General features: G+C 37.4%; 1 protein-coding gene across 4 annotated transcripts in view; it reads right to left on the bottom strand.

Moving 5' to 3' along the window:
• Positions 1 to 1,146: 1,146 nt before the first annotated feature.
• Positions 1,147 to 16,584, bottom strand: part of KCNQ5 (potassium voltage-gated channel subfamily Q member 5) — a 286,878-nt gene continuing 271,440 nt past the window's right edge. For 3 of the 4 annotated variants that reach the window (XM_027697326.1, XM_027697320.1, XM_027697335.1), the window contains 4 exons: positions 16,076 to 16,184; positions 8,000 to 8,131; positions 7,027 to 7,153; positions 1,147 to 6,676 (listed from right to left, as the gene is read on the bottom strand). In XM_027697326.1, the coding sequence (XP_027553127.1) occupies positions 5,735 to 6,676; positions 7,027 to 7,153; positions 8,000 to 8,131; positions 16,076 to 16,184 (1,310 nt within the window). In that variant the 3' untranslated portion in view covers positions 1,147 to 5,734. The remainder of the gene's footprint in view (positions 6,677 to 7,026; positions 7,154 to 7,999; positions 8,132 to 16,075; positions 16,185 to 16,584) is intronic. The other variant, XM_027697342.1, reaches the window with a different exon arrangement.

Genomic DNA, 16,584 nt, shown 5'->3' on the forward strand with positions numbered 1-16,584 from the left:
AAGTTGGAAAAGTCTTCTGTGATCATGGAGTCCAACCTGTGACCGAACACCACCATGTTAACTAGACTGTGACACTAAGTGGCATGTCCAGTCTTTCCTTAAACATCTCTAGGGACGGTGACTCCACCACTTCCCTGGGCAGCCTATTCCAATGTCTAACCAGTTGTTTTTTAGGCAGAGTCCTGTACTTCTATTGTACAGAGCTGAACAGGAACATTTAGCTATGTGTCTTTAAGGATGCACATCACTGCCTGTGCCTGGCGTGGCAATGTGCTGAGTAACCCAACAGGAAAGACTTCTCACTGCAGTCTTCTGACCCTTCCCTACTACCTCTGTGCACACATGAAGCAAGGCTGCCTCATTTAACACAAGAAGAGCATGCACACATTTGCCTTTTTTCCTGACCTGTGTTTATTCTTGAGGAGAGCTTGGCAGTGTTCACATAACCTGTGGGTACAAATGGCTGACACAGAAATCTGCCTTTCTGGCAACTGCGTCTTTAAATTTCAGTATGTAAGGTTCCATTCACCAGAGAGGCAGCAGATCACCTGTACTTGGAGATGTCTGGCTCTGATTTTGAAGCTTCCATAAAGGCAGTAACTTCACTACAGCACAGACTCTCTATATTTAGTATTTTATACTCAATTAATGAAGGTTGTCTTCAGCAGGGCTGTGGGAGCACACTGGGGAAAGAAGGTGTGTCATGAACGATTGTTTTAGATTTGGTGCAGTAACATTCTAGAGCAACTTTCATGGTTGAATGCAGAGGAAAGGGCTTCACCTAGGCCTCAGGTTAAACTGAAGTGCCTTCCATGAGGAATCCTGCTCCCTGCACAGGCCCCTGATTGTTAATCCTGAATCAATTGCTATTTATCTAACAGGGAAGGCAATAATAACTTCCACACTCATTTTCATAGAGGTACTGCAACATTAAGTAAACTTTGCTGTAAACAGTTACCAGAAACTGAACATGTCAGTCTGGTTCCTGTGCATTTTATTCTAATGAACTTCCTTTGTGGTGTTCATTTAATAAAAAATTACAAATCTTCAAAAGGAAAACAATGACCAAGTTTAATTTTTTTTCTTGCTTGATATGTGGTCACACCCAACAATCTTTTATGTAAGGAATAACATGAGTAAGCATGGTACTTTTCAAATCATTTTTATTAACAACAATATGGATTCAACTTTGTCAAGAATTTACAATTAACATTGTAATGTACTGGCTAATGTTGTTGCAGTGTCAGTGGAAGCAGCCATCGTGCTTTCTAAGCCTGCTACAAAACTGTCTTTTGGCTTTCAAAGAAGTCAAAAATTCTTCCAATAGCAGATGATATTGGGTATGTCTGGAATTGTCCTATGTGTGGCCACAACTGAATGAATGGCCACATTTGCATCCAGATGAACGGACAGGAAAATATTGCATGATTCCACTGACATTGCAGGGGACAAGTCTTATTTCAAAAACTAATTAACCTTTTTAGACAGTGACAGGACGTCGTGTAATGTTGTAATCCGTTTGAATTAAGTCAATTAACACACCTGGAAAAAAATGTGAAGCAGAAGTATCTGGGACAAATTCTTTTCTGACCTGTATTTCATTGAAACCTAGTGAATCCAAAAGGATTGCATGACATATGAGTCAGGATAAAAGTTGGCCCAGAGAGGCAAGTCCATTTCTGGTATATGTGGGTCCAGTTCCTTTAAGGTCAGTGGAACTGAGCCTGGTTATCCCAACGGAGGCAGAGCTTCACCCAGTTGGGCAGTGAATGCATTGAAGTCAGTGAAGCCATCCAAGGATGAATTTAGCATCAGGTGTTTAAACCCTTTTTTAATTCCTTTGCTGTTATATTTTCCCGCTTGCTCCAATTTTCTGATTATTCTCTGTGCTTTTTAAAATTGTCCCTTCACTTCTTCCCTTTTTACATCAGTACTTTGTGCATTGTTTTTTTTATAGTCAATGTGACATGGGTAAATTCAGCTAAGTATTAGTTTCCTCAGGAAATACTGAAATATTACCATTTTCACTTTAAACAGATGCCCAACAAAATCAGGATTTGAATCTGAGTTCCCATTTCAAAAAAAATTCTTGAATTTCATAAAATGAATGAATTCCATAGAATTTTTGCTTGAGTAAGGATTGCAGGTCCCAATCCAGAAATACTACTGTACATCAGATGGTCTACTATACATCAGCCATTCAGCATGATTTGACTTATCACAAAAGCAGGTGAATTATTCATCACCATACTATAATGAGAGCAGTCACTCTAACAGGATTATCTCAAAAACATGGAACAACTGTGGGCACTGTGAATAAAAGTGTATGATCTTTGCAATCTCGAACCCTAGGCTAAAACATCATATTCATATTTAAATAAAAATTGTAGATAATATAAGCCAGGAGCAAATACAAATTCTTAAACAAATAATAGTCATCAAAACTATTCAGTTCTCCATTCGGGTAGAAGAACATGCTGATCAGAAAACAGTTATTTGGATACTGCTTAATTCCTGAAGCTTTTACTTAAGTTCAAATTCTCTCTTCCAACAATCCTCAAGTGGATTGTAAATCAGAAAAAAAAATTGTCTTTTGTCCTGACTCATGAACACTTCTTATTAGCTGTCATGAGCTGGACTTTAATAAGCAGCTCAGGACAAGACTTGAAAAGCCAGACAGGCCCTTCTTTTGTGAAACTAATGAATGATTGTCAGTCATGACACTGTCTTTCAAAGAGAGAGCATAGAAACAGGAAAATCCTCATGAGGAAATATAAGTAAAACTTATAAAAATCCAAACAAACAATTCTTCCTCTATAAAATTTCATATATTCACTACTCTTTCTATTTCCTATCAATATTATGTTAAAAAACTCTATATGATAAGACTTGCAGCTGCAAAAATAATAATGATGAGCATAAAAGAAAACAAATTAGGATTTTAAACCATAATTTGAAAAGATATGATCTTCTGGATTTATTAGTACTTTGTAAAGATATTAACATTTTCATACATCATTTATAGAACTTATTCTTTTGTGCACAAAATTGTATTAAATAAATTAACTTAAAATTAGAAGGACTCAAGCATGTCATTTAAGGCAAAAATACCAAGTTTCTGTGAGATAAATTATCAGCAAAACCCAAGGTCCTGTTTCCGTGTGGAATTGGTACAGGCAGGGCCAATGCTCAGTTCTCCCATTGATACAATGTGGTGCAATCATCTGCTCACATAGATGAAGGTGGAAAAGTGGTGTTCCATTCATGATGCCTTGATTTTTCAATCTCCTCAAGGAGAGGAAGGGAGTTTCATTACAGACACACAATTGCCATGTGCCTGATCTCTTTCTCCTTCACTGAACCCTAACTGCATATTTATGCTTGGGTCAGCAGGAGGCTTCATGTGAAAGGCAAAAAAGGCACCATAAAGAGATAAGGAAAAGGAAAAGAAAACAAAAAAAGATTGTAAGTTTTTGAATGTTTGATAGTTTAAACTTACAGATCTGCCCAGATAAACTGCAGACATTCAAATAACTTAATCGTTAAGTGAACTGAGATGTGAAAAAACCACGTATTTATGCTCACAAAATTACTGTTGTAATCAGGCTTTAGTATGATCAGATTGCAAGTAAAGGAAAACAGGAAAGGCTGAATGTGGTAAATTATATGGCAAATCAGCAGTGAGGAAATTGTGCTTCAAGGTGTCTTTCGGGATTTAACAACTGAAGTTTGCTCCGGTGTAAGCCATGGAACACAGTGTACCATCTGTGGACCCCATATAATGACACAATATATACACTCTACAGTTTGCATGTACTTTCACATAATAAAATTGTCATGTAACATCCAGGAATACTTCTTTAAAGGAAATATGGAAGCAGAAGTTACAATGGATTCATAGTAAACAGATCAGGTCCTTCACAATACAATCTACAGCATTTAGCCATGGTTAAGACTGGAGTGATGTTTTTGATGTACATAGTAAGTTCCCAGTGGGTCTGTGCCTTGAGAACACACTGCCCTGAGTGAGCTGGCACTGGTACCCCCATGCATTCAGTATTCCTGGTGCTAGAGGGAAGCTGAGCCCAAACTGGGTTGTCTACAAGCCTATGGTGCAGGTGGGGTATAAATCTGAGAGGAGGCAACACACAGAAACTTCATTCAGCTGGGAAAGGCAGCAGCCAGTTCAGGCTGCGCAACGGTTCTCCCAGTAGGAAAGCATTGTTGGGGATGTGCAGAGAGGCACTAACACTGCTCCTGCATCTCAGCAGAAGTGAAGTGTATGTTAGTGTAAGAAAAAAAAGAGAATGTATCAGGCAGGAATGCTCAGTTTGATGTAGGCTTTGAATCTGAAAACGTGGGTATTCGGGGAAAGGAGTCTGAAAGCCCTGTCTTGGAAAGTTCACAAAAAAATGACTGCCATTGGGACACAGTGTTAAGATCTAAGAGTGTTACCACTTTCCCGCTCTCTCCTCATCACCTTTTATTAAAAAAGCAACAAACCCTTGCTTTAGTTTTTTTTTTTTTTTTTCAGTTAAGGCAGTCTTATCTACTTCTATTTTCATTTCTGATTGCCTACGTGGCTTTTTTTTTGAAATAGCACTCATTATCTGTGGTGAAAAAAAAAAGTAACTTTTTCCCTCTTTACCTTTCTTGTTTTCTGGGATAATTTCCCTTCCTGCCTATCTAAATCTGTATTATTATTTATTTCCACATTGATTGTGTTGTCTTTCTCTCTCCTCTGTTCTGTCCTCTTTAGTTTTTACTTTGTACTTCAGTTCCTTGTTTTCCCTCCTTTCCCAGCCTTATGAAGTGCTGGTTGGGACTGCAAGGAAAATTGCCAAATTGCCAAAATTTCCGCAGAAGGAAATATTGCTTCTAAAATAAAGGCAGCGCCTGCTTCCTTCCCTCACCTATTGCTGCCAAAATGGTTTGGATTCACAAGACAGCTTCTCAATGAGACTGGGAGGAGCGATTCCCCTAAATTCTCAGTGTAACCACCTGCATTATCCCCTTCTGAGGCCAGCCCCAATCCTTAAAATACAAAATTTTGTAGCAAAATGGTGTTCTTTTTATGAAGAACAATGTGATAGTGGTGTGTCAGGTGCTTCTGCCACAGCACTAAATCACCAAAAATTGGATGGATGTTAACCTATTGTTTTTCAGAGCTAAAAATAACTGATTAATGATGAGCAAATATGTGTATCTTGCAACTGGCAGCCATTTCTAACCCCGCATTTCTAGCCGTATTACTGGTTTCCTTGGTACCTTGCTAGCAGCTGTAGATAATTTTTTTGTTGTAAACATAAACTATCATCTAAATCAGGACATTATATATATATATATATATATTTAATTAGTTCAGAAGCAAAGTGCTTTAAACCTTACAATTTTTACTTCTGCCCTGTAGCAACAGCACTAGGTCTAAATGCTCAAATTTTTGAGTTTTTTTTCTTTTTGATACATCCTGCAGCATTAGCTTTGTAGGCAACTCATTATTTAAACCTACTGTACTTCATCAAAGGCTGCTGTACTGTAAGTGTAAATTTGGATGCTAGCCATCACTTAAACATGCATTTTCATGCAGCTAGGAAATATGGGCTCATTCAACTGCTTTGCAGATTCATCCTGATTTTTGTGATTTTATCTTATTAAAAAGGCTTTCAAAACAGTTCATGCTATGATATGTATGACTAGAGGAATGAACCAGCCAATGAAGAAAGCCAGCAAGCTGTTATTTAAGTTTGACATGGAGCAGATTGAGTGCTTCTGTACCATCCCCTGGCTTGCAGATGCTTTGAGATGATCTTGATATTCCAGTCCTTAGAGAGTCAGCAGAGAGAGTTGTTTCCACTAACGGGCGCGAGATGGCTTCAGTAGTCTCTGTTCCTGCCTCTGTCTCCAACTCTTCATCAGTTATAAATAATTTTGACTCCCTCCATTTGGAGTATATATCTTGGCTACCTCTGGAACCACTGGAGTCACTGCCAGCAATCTGTATATTCAGTTCTTCTGTAGACTGTATAAGATTTTGTACAGATAAAGATTTTCCCAAGTCCATTTGCACCACAGGTTTAACTGAGAGCAAAGGTTCCCCTTCTGTGTCCAGACTTTTTCTCCACGTGAGATCCTTTGTTGCACTGGGCTGTGCAACTTGTCCATTATCCTTTGATGCAACAAGGCAAGCGGTGACATTGGAAATATTTTCCTGTGTGGTTACGGGAATAATATGAACGGGCTCAGGCTTATTGATATGCTTCATTGATGAGAAAGGTGGTATTTGTAACGTTGTCGGAGTTGCTGGCTTAGTTGCCTGGTTTATTTGGTTTGATGTATTATTAACTGTTGCAGGTCCATCATTTGGCACTTGTGTTGCTTGACTATGCATAGCCGGACTGAAAGCATAGTAAGCCTGAGTGCTAAATTCATTTGGTGTCAGTATAAGCTGTAGGCCACGAGGCAGATTGGCACTAGCTGATCTGGATACACATCCACTAATTTGTGCAGAATTAGATAAATCTTTGCTGTCTGATGGACTCTGATAATCAGAAGTCTGCTCACATTCAAAAGCTGGCATTTGATATGAAGCCAAAGTGAGCGCAGATGCAGATCCTTTTCGCAAAACTTGTTGATAAATATCTAATAGACAGTCCAATTTTGACTCAATGGATTGTACCTATAGAAAGAGAGGAAAAGGTTGACATTAGTAGCAAATACTAATTCAAAATATTTGGAACCAAAGCAAGGAGAAAATGTGACTGCTGAAGAGAAAAATGAAGAGGTCTTGGTGTCTGCTATTGGCCCTTGAAAAAGAATGTCAAAAGCCATGTACATTTTTCACAAGCGGGTTATAAAAGGGAAAAAAAGGTTAAGGTAATATGATCCATATAAACTTTATTTCAACATATAAATGAAGCAGATATTAAGAACAAATATTTTACCTGTTCAGCTTTTGAAACTGGCAATGAAGTACAGAACAGACATGAGCAATAAAGCAAGATCAAGCAACACAGATAATCACTCTACCTGTTTCTCCACTTTGACTACCCGCCCTAACATACTGAGGTCATCAGTTGTCTCATTCTCTGCAGGATTCTTTTCTCTAGTTCTTTTATCTGCTGTGATTTGTCCTTTCCCAAGAATTTGGTCAACGCTGTAAGAGAAATCAAAAGCTGCTGCAATTCCTGAAACCAGTGATGATGTGGAAGTGTTTGCTATATCCATACATTAAAAATGAAAATCACAGTACTTCAAAAAAGCACTTGAAAAAGAAGACAAACATAATTTTATTAATTAAAGGAAAAAACCCAAAAGAAATGAATTTTGAGCATTTGAGACCACTTTTCTTTTTTGTTGGCACTAACCAGGGGCCAGAACTTAGCCATCATCTGGCAGAGCCAAGGCTAGACTTGCTGAAAGGGGGAGGGAAGAGGTGGCCTCTCCAGCAGCCTGATGTTGTGGAGGAACAGACATACCAGTGCCACCCTCAGCTTTCCCATCCTAACAACAGCCTCCAGTCCTGGAACAATTGTGAGTTTGAAGCAGGAATCTCAGCCCTGATACTGATAATGGTAAATATGATACAATGTTGTGGTGTTTTTTTTTTAATTACTATTGCCAGGAATCTATAACACAAAACCTACGTAAATACTACATTACTAGTAGTTCCTAATTTCTTTTATGTGAAAAGAGAAGATCTCGAGTGGGAGAAAGGCATATATCTTCCTCATCCTTTTGGCAGCCTCCTGACTAAATTCCTTATTTGCAAATGCACTTTACAGATAAAGGATTACCTTTTCTATTGTTCAGACTTCCATTTTCTGAGGACAGATTAGATACAAGTTTTTTGGTTTGGTTTTGCCCACAATTAAATTTCTGGCTCAGCTGTGTTCACAGAAAGAGAGGCTGTGTAACACAGAAATGTTAAACTTTGCCAAAATACAGTATGCAGTGAATGACATTAGGTGCTTATGCAGAGTAGGACTAATTCTTTCCTTACCGTGACTGAAGACTCTTAATCCTGCATAACATGTCTAGATGACCTGCTGAATACTGTTCAATGACATCTTTGACATCATATGGGCGAAGTGTTTCCTTAAACTTTCTCTTTGCAACATGAAATTTCATAATTCTGTGGGTAAAAAGCATTTCAGAGATTAATTTTCAACAGTTGTGAAACAATATGATATATTTCACTGACAATATTTGATAACTATTTTTTAAATGGAAGGTATTTTAATACAGCTTTTACACAATTGTTTTTGTAAGTAAAAATGTGCTGTAGCTATCCCTTTGAATTGCTGTTTAAGAGAGTTCAAGTAATACTATTTTAACAACTGCAGAGCATGTTTAATATATCAGTATGTACCTGTTTGGTTTTTATACATTAGGTGGCTGATATGAAATATACTGAAGTACATGCCTAACTTAAAACTGGGATTAGTTCCACTGACTAGAGCGGGATATCCTGTAAGCTACATTTGTGCTTCTGCTACTTCTTTTCTTTAAAGAGAAAAGGTTTCCTTTCTTTATAGAGAAAAGATTTCTCTAATGAGTGTATTACACAAACATAGATAATAGTATTCTCTTATTCATTTTAAGTTCTAGCTCTCCACTTTGGTAAAAAAAAAATAATTTTATGCACCCATTTCATTCTTCATCAGTTTTTATTTTTTAACTGACATTCAGGCCTAAGAATTTGTTTTTAATTTATTTGCCTGACTTAAGATCAAATTTTGCAGCCTAAAGAGAAGTTTTTACATTTGTTCCCTACTGCAATATATAGAAATCATTGCTTAATTAGCATTTGTGATTTTTTTCATGAATTTTACTGAAGAATACTAAGTTTCAGATAACAGTAAATATCCAAAATTGATGAATGGCATTTTTTTTAATGGGAGAATTTCACAAGTTTATGTGGTTTGTGATATGTGAGCATGTGATGTCCACTGAGTAGCTCTTCTTGATATTACATTGTAAATTTTAAATAATAGAAATGACAAATTTGGAAAGTAAATGACAGCGAGATTATTTTCCAGGTTAGCTGGTAAAACCTGAAGTTTTCCTTGGTTTACATAAGAACTGGAGAAGAGAGAAGAGTTCCCTGCTAGAACTAGGAGAGAAGCCAAGGCATCAGGTGTGTTAGCTATTCTGGTCTGTGCTACACAGCTTATGAATTCCCATTAGAGCCAAACTGCTGATATTTGCTATCTATTGCAATTAAAAAAGCAGAGACAGTAAATTGGTATCCTATTCCAAATGCCAATAGTTCATGCTAATATATTCCCTTTGTGCTAATTATAATATGTATTTAGCAGCTGTAAGACAACAAATTGTAATAAAAACCAAAACATGGCTCTCACTCTCTGATAAAAATAGATTAGTAATGTTTTAGTGGAATTTAGAAAAAACATACTTCATGTACTTAGGACAGACATTATGATAATAGGTATGTAGAGTTTGATAGTATAGAGTGATCCTCTAGTCATTTTTAATCATACGTAAATATTCTTTCAAATAATGTCAGCCTTTTCTCACAGTGCTTAGACTGTTGGTATTTCCCATTCTGGTAACTTTCAGTTAAAAAATGAAATTGTTTGTCACTTGAATAGAGCTTGAACTATGATTCTGATTATAGAAATTAAAAATGGAAAAGGCCTTTTAGGAGTAGTTCATCACCTTGACAGTTCAGGACTGATCTCCATGAGGTTTTAAATATATCAGATGATGCACTTTTCTCTTTTTGCATTGCCAACTGGTTCAACAGACCAACGGCCTTTGGCATCTTTTGTAGTCTGAACGCCTCTGAAGCTGGGACCAATCTGGGATGCCAGTTTTATTTTCTTTTAGCTGTCAAATGATGTCAAGATGTTCAGTTCATAAGACTCTGACAACCCAATCTTCTGGAATCTAGTTCTTTATTTAGGTTACAAAGATTAAATGATGTAGCTGACATACAAGATGGTATCATAATTTTGTTGCTGTTATTATGTTTTTGTGGCCACAATTTTTTACCTCATGCTCTTGATAAAGTAAAACTATGAAACTCTATTAGAAAAGCAGAGCCATAATTGAACACAACTGAATTTATCACAACTGGGTGATTTTACAAGAGAAGAGACAGAAGACTAATTTTTATTAACAGCTATGGAAACTTCTTAATCAGCATGCACAAAAGTCTTCATTACTGCTTTGCAGCTTTGTTACACTTTTTTTTTGCTAATCAAGGTGGTTTGTTCATAATGTTCAGTATTCAAACACAGAATTGAAAGCATCACAGCTATATAAGTGAGGTGTAACTATACTATTTCTGGTTTAGGTATTAGCTCATGTGATTCCATCTAAATTAACTTAAGCAGAGTTTGGAACAAACCCATATTGCTTACTTCTTTTTCTTCAAATATACAAAACTTTACATAAACTGTGCAAAAAAACCCTGAAGTGTTATAAAAGACTGGCATTTTAAAACCCTGCAAGTTAATTAAGAAAAAAAACTGGATTCTTCCAGTGATGGAGCCTAGCAACTGCTTTGCAGTTATTAAATTTGGATGAATTTCCATAGTTATTTACTGTCAGTTTTTAAAACTCAATTGGCTTCCTATATCTTGAAATAACTATGTGATTGGCTGTAATTGTAATCTTTACTGTGGGGGTGGCACTAGAACAGGTTGCCCAGAGAAGCTATGGATGCTCTATCCCTGGAAGTGTTCAAGGCCAGGCTGGATGGGGCTTTGAGCAACTTGGTCGAGCAGGATGTGTCCCTGCCCTTGGCAGGGGCGTTGGAACTAGATGATCTTGAAGATCCCTTCCAACTAACTCAAGCCATTCTATGATTCTATGATTCTATATGCTTGAACAACCATCTCGATAGATTATTACAACTTTGTAAAGTGTATGTTCCTGTGGGATAAAAACGAAGGGCTCAGTTTTGCGGGCACAGGGAGGTAACCTACCCCTACAAAGAGGAGAAAATGAGCACAAAGTTATGCATACTTAAATTATTTGGAGCAGCAGCCCTTAGGACAGGAGGGACAGGGCAAACGAGCCCGGGTTGTCATTTCCAGCGGTACCACCAGGGGGCAAACAAGACCCATCATATACCGAACCGAGTCGCCACTGACTGCACTGAACTGTGGTACTGATCTGGCAGCAGCGACTGAAAGTAGGAATCAACCCCGAACAACAAAGCCTCGTAGTCCCTATGACTTTTTAAAACATTGTTTGCATGTTTAAATCGCTGTATGACATGTAGCGAGGTGATGTTTTATAATTCAAATCTAATGTGATAGACAATACATGTTTGTAAACCCACCCAAATCACAAGGATGACAATTTTCTGATGAGAATTAGTAAAAAAACTAGCTTGTTTCAGTGATGCATCCAGAGGAAAGCAGAAAAAAAGTCTTGTGTTGAAGCAGACCAATACGTAAAAGTGCTTTGTCTAGAATTAATGTCTAAACCACAGGTCTCACTAATCTTATCTTGTACCCTGATAATTTGTGGAAAGTTACAGGTCCAATACCAAATGTTGTCTTATTGACTCCAGCAGCCAAAAGCAGCTCCCATTTCATTTCTCGGTTCTCAAATGCAGGATCAGCACTGCTCTAAAGTTACGGTGTTTTCTGTAAATGCAGGTTGCATACCTTCTATGGCATTCACTGCATTTTTGTTTCCATTCATGTTGACCTTTCCATTACTAAAAGCTATTCTGTTTGTCATTTAGTGAACTTTGCTGAGACAGGCACCAAGTTAGAACATTCCTAATCCTCTGTGCAGCCCTTTCATACTCATGTTATTAGTTTTAAATGTGTGTCTTGTCAGTCTTGTCACTGTCTCAGGAAGAAACAGTTTCATTCTACTGGGATTCGGGTAGAATCATACATAGTTACTGCCTTGAATATTAAAAGACAGGTAGGTTGTTTTACCCATAGCCAGATGAGGTGATCACAGGTTGTTTGCTCACCTACTCCATCAGGAAAGCAGGTGCAAAGAGATCTAGCTGTGGTGGTTCCTCGGTCTCTCTATCCTTACCTTGCCAAATAACCCTTTGTCCTGGTAAAACTGCAATGTGCAGAAGAGATCAGGATCCAATATAGAGATGCCAACAGAAAAATGTGCTTGAGAGACACTACTTGTGGGGTGAATGAGTAAAAATTGCCTCCTCTCTCAGGTCTTGACCTGGACTAACCCATTCCCTAGAGGCAGAGATATTGTTTTTTCCCAAGCAATGTGCTGTCCTAGCCAAAGACATACCTAAGAGTCTTTCCTAGGCTCTGAAGAGCATCTGGGCAGAAAATATACATTTGTATATTTTGTGTTTGGTTTTAAAAGAAAAAGGGGATTCTGAAACATCACACTGAACAAATTCATAGTGGCTGCTAAAAATACATTTTATAGGTGTATGAGAAACATTGCTATGACTGAACATAAATGGCAAATTATGTTTTTCATCTTTGTCTAGTAAATATGTATGACTATTCAACTATACAGCTTATCAGCTCAAGAACTCTCATGTTTCATTATGTTTAGCTACATTTATTATTTTTATATTAACAACAAATGAAAACATATCTTTGCAATCACTAAAGAGAGGAAAAACCTATTACATCAATACATTCATCTTCCTGCCATTGCAGTTATTTCTATTGCATATTTATTTATGCTTCTCAAATCTTATTTTATATTCCATAAATAGTGAAGTAATTCCATAATTTCCATTGTGGAGAGTATTATAGAATTGCATGCCTCTTGCTATGGAAAATGATCAGAGATATCACAATATATGGAAACAAGGTATCCTCATCTTCCTTTTAGTTTCTTTTATACACATTCATCATTCTGAACTAACAGAGTTGGAAAATTCAATGGGTTTTGTTAAGCTCCTGGAACTCTGCAGGATATTAGAGGCTTTTTGTTCACAACAAGACTGGGGACAGTTGAATAGTGCTACAAAACCTGTCAGCACAAAGGCTCAATGTACTGCTAGCAGAAACTGCTTTGTGCACTGCTCTGATCCCAGCCAGAGGCTGCAGAGGAGTAGGACTGGTCCTGCTCTGGCTCAAGGCATGCTGTGGAGCACATCATCTTTCACCACACTACCCATCTGTTCCCTACTTACCTAACACTGTTAAAATGCATTGAGGAGCTTTTCCTTACTGTCCCTACTCCTTCAGTTGATCTTGCCTCACAGAGAGCTTTTAGTAAGGGGGATGGAGGAGGCAGCACAGGAGATGAAAGACTCAGCTTAGGAGGCTTTGAGAGCAGGTTGACAGCTTAACATGTTACCAGACAGGTCTGCCTTAAGGACTGGTTAAGAGTCCTATCTTTTTTGGAAAGGGCCAAAATGGTAATAACTTTGTCAGGAAAGGATTATTTTCTGTCATCTGTTTTGACCATTTCAAAATGAAAGTTTGGGCATTTGTTTATTTAAAATCAAGAAGTTGTTTTGAACAATAAAGTAGTCCTGGAGAAGATGTAAGTAAACAGGGTCAAAACTGAAGCAGTACGCTTTGAAATTATCAAAATGAAAGACTACAAATAAACCAGTTTTTGTCTTTTGTTATTTTGAGGCTGTCCAACCTGACAGTAACCAGTATATTTTAGGCTCATTTCACAGAAAAAAACCCAAGCTTAAATGATTTGATTCCAAAACTGAGAGAGGACCTACCTCTGTAAACCCACAGGCATGAATTAATTTGGCTAATTTAATTTCCTCCCCAAAACAAAAGGGCCATTTGTGTAATTGTAAAACAATTTATACTCATCTCTAAGCAGCAAAAAATAATTATTCTCCCTTATTACAATTTTTCAAGTTGATGTATCAAGAATGGATTCAACTGTCTGTGTTTATATTTGAGGTCTTTTCAAAGTGTTTCATGAAGCTATGCAAGTGCCTTCTTGTCTTCACCTGCTTCTGTACACCAGCATAAACGGAAAAACGGCTTTCACCCTCCTCCATTGCCTTTGCAATTTAAAGCCGTTTCTAAAAACAAACTTCAAAATGAGGCACAAAGTTTCCATATAGGTAGATGTTATCATCTTGAAATTCTACAGTTACTATACAGAGTCTCAGATCCTTCTTCAGATGTTGCATAGATCCCAGGTAACAGATACTCTGAATAATCAGAAAGAGGTGTATCAGATACCTGATGAACTGAATTATCAGTCTCTTAATTTTGAGAGATTAAAGTGTAGCACTTAACAGAAGTCTGAAGAGTATGGCATGTTACTGCTTTACACATGTCAAACAAAGGTATGTTTCTGAAGCAAGATGCATGTGCCGCTTGTAATCTAGTGAAATGCTAACATTTGGAAGGAGGTGAGAGAGAATCATGGCTAATTGATATCAAGTGGAGATTCTTATTCTCAGCCTCAGTGGTGAAATTAGTTGCTTTTCCGGTCAGCCGACCATGCAGAGAACAGTTGGAGATAATCTAAAAATTTAATTCTCATTAGTTAAGTGATGCATGAATGAAACAATCAAATTCTTGCATCTTTGCTCTTCTTATTAGAACAATTCTGTGAATGGCACTGTGCAGAAAATTTGCCAGCTATGTACTTCATGTTTGGTTACTTTCCATTTGAACTGATAATGACCAAGAGAACCAAGCAAAAATGCAGATGATGCATTGAACAATTCAGTGGCACCTTAGAAAGCAAGCTTCAAGGAATTTGGATTGTATTAAGAATGAGATGATCAGTGGTATTGCTTGCCTGTACAATTATCAAGGTGCAACAGCCAAGAGTCAACCAGTCTGTTTAAAATGCAGCATTGCAGACAAGAATCTTTGGCACTAAAGTCAATGGACTGTGCTGATTGTTCCTAATTTGAGCATTTTCCATTTGAGGAAGTAGACTTGCCTTGTAAGTGGATGTCCACTGTGTAGAAGGATTTCTGTCACCTGCTGAAACATTTCTGGCAAGAGATGGTTCTCATCAGTGACATTTGAGTTGCCAGTTGCAGTGGCTGTGGGCACGGGCCTGGTATCTGACACGTTCTGTGAGGTCATTTCCAGGAAGGTTGGAAAAATGGTTGGAAAAGATGTCTGCAATTTATCTGTCAAGCTCTCTGTGCTAGTAGAAAATTTTTAGAAACAGCCTTACTCAGTGTCTGTCTTCATTTTAATCAGTGGAAAAAGGGGAAGGAAATACAAGTAACCCATAGGCTATCACTGTATGAAATTAACTGATAAAAACCTTGAGGGTTTTTTTGCTATGGTGCTGAAAAAACTCAGGCAAGAGTTGCCCTGCAGGAAAACATCATCTTTTTGTAGGTTTTTGCAGAAATTCCTTTTGGCTGCTGCCTGTCTGCCTGCCTGCCTGCCTGCAAGAAGGGTGCTGGACACTGATGTAGCTGTGATGCAGTGACTGGGGTCACACCCAGGAATAACCTGCTTGAACCCTCCTTGCTTGTTGTTGTACACTTCATGGTGGTGATTTTATCTGTCAGAATTTGCACTTCAAAATATTCTGGAACATGTAGAGCCTTGGCAGTCTCAAGAGTGTGAATGCTAAATTTAAACTTTCAATACAGGTAATTTTATAAGTTCCAATGTAGTTTGCTGCTTTCTTGGAAAATAAGGAGACTATCAGTTTTAAATTATTTGGGTTATATTTAGTTCAGTGGATAGTGGTAGGCAAAGCTTTGCACAACTGAATGAATGTAATTATTCTGCTCTTACCAGAAGAAATTTGCAATAGAAGACTTATGACAGTTTCAGGAATATGGAAATGAAATACAACCCTACACTTTTAAAGGAAATAACTTTTCCAGGCAAAGTGATACACATTCAGTAAAATTACATCAAACTGTATTTGGATTACAGGAAATATAATGGAAATTATATCCATTACTCTCTTTCTTTTCTGTGTAAAATCATATAACACTTTTAGATATTGAAAAGCTGATAACAGGACATATATTTAACTAAAATACTGATAAAAAGGAAGCATAGTATATTAGCATTAGCTATGTAATAAGTTTAACTAACAATCATTTTATGAATTGACACGCAGTTTATTAGTATCATAACCAAAGAAATCTCAAATATTTATTAACTCAGTATTTTTTACTCACCTGATTGCTCTGATGACAGTTTTAAGAGCAGGAGTGAGATCTTCTACTGACACATCACACTGGCACCCTTTGTCATCATAAACATCATCTGTTCCAAGACTTGTGTCAGCTGCAAAATACAAGAGCAGACTGAAGAAGATGCATTTAAAAATCTCTTCCTTAGTGTTTTCAAACAACTTGCACAGTGGTTCTGGAAAAATAAAGACTACAAATCAAGTATGACAGAGCTTCATCAGTTTGCAAACTGTATGATGCACCTGTGTGTGTCTATGCCTGTGTCATAAACACCTGGGTAGTCCCAGTGTAAACAGTGTAAAAATTAGAAGGAAGCATTCCCTGTTATTTTTTAAATAAATAATATTTGAGTATCAGGATGTCTATTCCTGATGTCCTATGGTTTTTCATCACATTCTCTGTCATACAAGAAAAAGATGGTGAGCTAACAGATGTAATGGTAGAATCAGAAGACCCTGAAGTTTTATTGTTGCTGTGTTACCACTGTGGATCAA

The sequence above is a fragment of the Neopelma chrysocephalum genome, unplaced genomic scaffold (genome assembly GCF_003984885.1).
Source record: "Neopelma chrysocephalum unplaced genomic scaffold, ASM398488v2 Primary Assembly neopelma1_23b, whole genome shotgun sequence".
In the NCBI taxonomy this organism is placed as follows: Eukaryota; Metazoa; Chordata; class Aves; order Passeriformes; family Pipridae; genus Neopelma; species Neopelma chrysocephalum.